The 3,417-nt window shown below is 43.5% G+C and overlaps 2 protein-coding genes across 2 annotated transcripts in view; one reads left to right on the plus strand and one right to left on the minus strand.

Annotated features, from left to right (window-relative positions):
- Positions 1-3,417, plus strand: part of LOC107577867 (probable 28S rRNA (cytosine-C(5))-methyltransferase) — a 12,922-nt gene that overhangs the window by 9,290 nt on the left and 215 nt on the right. The window lies entirely within an intron of this gene.
- Positions 1-3,417, minus strand: part of LOC107577844 (nuclear envelope pore membrane protein POM 121-like) — an 18,368-nt gene that overhangs the window by 2,348 nt on the left and 12,603 nt on the right. The window contains exons 7-11 of the mRNA XM_016263879.1: positions 3,301-3,380; positions 3,004-3,128; positions 2,820-2,919; positions 2,343-2,732; positions 299-1,693 (exon numbers count right to left, since the gene is read on the minus strand). Coding sequence (XP_016119365.1) covers positions 299-1,693; positions 2,343-2,732; positions 2,820-2,919; positions 3,004-3,128; positions 3,301-3,380 — 2,090 coding nt within the window. The remainder of the gene's footprint in view (positions 1-298; positions 1,694-2,342; positions 2,733-2,819; positions 2,920-3,003; positions 3,129-3,300; positions 3,381-3,417) is intronic.

Consider the following 3,417-nt stretch of genomic DNA (forward strand, 5'->3'; position numbering starts at 1 on the left):
CATTTTGCTGCATAAAACTGTTAAGTCTGAATATTCTGATACAACTAAACTGAAATTGTTCACAAAATAATTGCCAATATCTATATATACATATATCTATATAGATAATGGATAATATATATAATATGCACATGTACACACACACACTAGTGCTTGATATAAACCAATAGTGGTTATATTGGGGTTTTTTTTAATGGTAAATACTGATATGTGAGAGAGCATATACATATATCATCAGTCACTACAATCTCTCAATGTCAAATACAACCTTCTGACCTTTCTCAATAAAAAGACTTACCAAAAGCAGGCTTGTTATCGGTGTTGTTGGCTCCAAAGGAAAACCCTGGCGTTTGAGCTGCAGGTGTAAGGGTTCCAAATGGTGTTGCTGAGAGTGATGCCCCAAAGTTAAACCCTCCAGAGGCAGGAGGCGCCGGAGTACTCGGAGCAGGGTTCTGAGTGGCTGTTGATGCCCCTCCAAAGGTGAATGTAGGAGCTGGGGCAGGGAGAGGGGCCACAGTCTGTGTGGAGGCCCCAAAGACGGGAGCCGCAGAAGGGGTGGTGGTGTTTCCGAAAGAGAAGCCAGCTCCACCGAACGTAGGCTGACTGTTAGTCCCAAACGCAGGCGCTGCTGTGCTGGCTGCGGCTCCAAACACAAATGGTGATGTGCCGCTACTTCCACTGCCAGCCCCAAACGTGAAGGGCTTTGCAGCAGCAGGGGTCTGCTTTGTGGATGCTGGAAAGCTTGATGATGCAGTGAAGGCTGAGCTCCTGAAAGTGGTTTGTGTTGTGGGTGTCTCTGAGGATGTGGTGGCACTGCTGGTTATGCCAAACCCACCAAACGGAGCGGATGTGGAGTTCTGGTTTGCCGACACCTGGCCAAAAGTGAATGTGCTTTGGACCTGTGGGGCAGGTGCAGGCTTTGCTGCTCCGAACTGAAAAGCAGAGGTGGTGCTGCTAGCATTAGTGGTGTTGGTGTTCAGCGTAGGGGCAGCCGTTGTGGTTGATGTGGCTCCAAACTGGAACGTGGTGTTTGTGGCAGGAGCAGATGTGACTGTTGCAGTCCAGCTTCCAAAGAGAGACGGGGAAGGAGTTTGCGTAATTGGGGCAGCAGATGATGCGGACACCGTCACTGGTTGGGTACTGGTTAGTCCACCAAATAACATCCCACTGTTCTGTGAAACCGGAGCAGCAGGGGTTGATGTCGTTGGTGTGGCTGTCTGCCCGAAGGTACTAATGCCACTTCCTGTGCCAAATAAAGGCTTAAAGGTTGGCTGGGTGGGTTTGACCTCTGCTGTGGAAGCAGGCGTGGTGCTTGCTGCACCAAAAATGGGCTTAAACCCAGACGACAGGGGGTTGCTAATGCTATTGACTGATGCAACCGTGGTCGTAAGTGCAGTGACTGTAGATTTAGGAGGCTCAGATGCAGAAGTGGCCACAGGTTTAATCAAACTGAACAGGCTGCCTCCTCCGCCCAGGGATGGCATGCTTGATAGGGGTTTAAGAGGTTGGGCCAAGATCTGAGCGAAGGCAGAGGGCATAGAGGTGGCTGGCTTGGAGGCAGGTGTTGATATGGAGGATGGGGTAGAGAATAAAGGCTGCAGAGCGGTAGGGCCTGACTCCGATTTGACAAGTCCGCTGCTCGGGTTTGTGGCAGAAGCAGGTGTAGAAAGACTGGACACAGACACTGCTGGAGCTGTATAAGTTGACAAAGACATACAAGGTCATGTTAAAGTGCATGATCAAGTGTACAACAGTACCAAAATAAATACAATATCAGTTCTAAAAAAGCCTCTCTAAAATATATTTTTTAAAGAAATAATATATTTTATATTTTAAACAAATACGGTTCAAATGTTTGGAGTCATTAAGATTATTATTATTATTATTTTTATTTTTTTTAAAGAAAACACTTAAGCAAAAAAACAAATTATGTGACATCAAATATGTTAATTACATTTTTAATGTAAAGAAAAAGAAAATATTATTTTAAATAAATGGGTGTTCTTTTGAACTTTCCATTCAACAAAAAATCCTGAATTATAATAATAATAATAATAATAGTAATCACCCCCAAATCTATCAAATCTTTCTTACAAACCTGCAGTGGTAGTGCCCATTAGAGTGGGAGCACTGAGAAGCGGATTATTCTTCATGTTTTTCAGGGACTCCAGCAGAGGGTTAGAGATGCTTGAAGATGGAAAAAGAAAATATTATTTTAAATAAATGGGTGTTCTTTTGAACTTTCCATTCAACAAAAAATCCTGAATTATAATAATAATAATAATAATAATAATAATAATAATAGTAATCACCCCCAAATCTATAAAATCTTTCTTACAAACCTGCAGTGGTAGTGCCCATTAGAGTGGGAGCACTGAGAAGCGGATTATTCTTCATGTTTTTCAGGGACTCCAGCAGAGGGTTAGAGATGCTTGAAGATGGAGCAGTTGGGGCAGCTGGGGTGGTAGTGACAGAGGGGGCTGAGGTGAGAGTCAGGGGTGCAGTACTAGCCACACTGGGCGCAGTGATGGTGAGGTCGATAGTTGGAGCAGGAGTTGTAGTAGTGGCTGGTGTGGTCTCAGGCACAGGTGTGGAAAGAGAAATCAGAGTGGGCACGAAGCTCACAGCAGGTGCAGTCCCAGATGAAGAGGTTGGTGCTGGCTGAGAGAACAGGGTTAAAGAGGGAGACAGAGCTGGGGTAGGTTCAGAAGCAGGAGGAGGGATCTCTGGCTCTGGAAAAAATTTAAGATATAACAGAATTAGCTGAAAGAATTTCATTGTTTTTATAGCCAATCCAGGTGAGAGTGAAGACAACATACCAGGCTCCTCCAAGACCTTCTGTATCTGGCTGAGAGCTGCTTTCTTTTCCATATCTAGATCTTTCACTGTGATAGTATAGCCAAGTTCAGGAGGTGGTGGCTGCGGACCCAATGTTACAGTGATGAACATTTATTATGCAAATGTCTGGTAGAAATGTGCATCAATAGCAGCTTTGTTACTTACCAAAGAAATCTGATCTCCTCTGTTTGTGGTGACCAGCTGGATTTTGCGCTTGCGTTTGCAACCGTTTCCTCCAGAGTCAGATGTCGATGTTGCAACAGGTGCTTCAGATTTTGGAGTAAGTTTAGCTGGTACAAATAAAAATTCAAAATGGAATTTTTGTAGCATTCCTGGTACAAAACTTTAAATCTTTAATTTGAACTTATACCACTAATCAATGCTATATTGTATAAAGTTGCACTAAACAAGTTAATAAATAAAAAAAAACATTATATGAACAAACTAATACATGTTTCTCACTTGTAGCAGGCGCAGGGTCAGTTGCCACCTTATCCATTTTCATAAAGGATGTAGAACCTGGTGAGGTAGCATCTTCCTCCCTACAGCACACAAAATAGTTCAGGAACAGAAAAACAT

This window comes from Sinocyclocheilus grahami, unplaced genomic scaffold (genome assembly GCF_001515645.1).
Source record: "Sinocyclocheilus grahami isolate Dianchi unplaced genomic scaffold, SAMN03320097.WGS_v1.1 scaffold32.1, whole genome shotgun sequence".
NCBI lineage: Eukaryota > Metazoa > Chordata > Actinopteri > Cypriniformes > Cyprinidae > Sinocyclocheilus > Sinocyclocheilus grahami.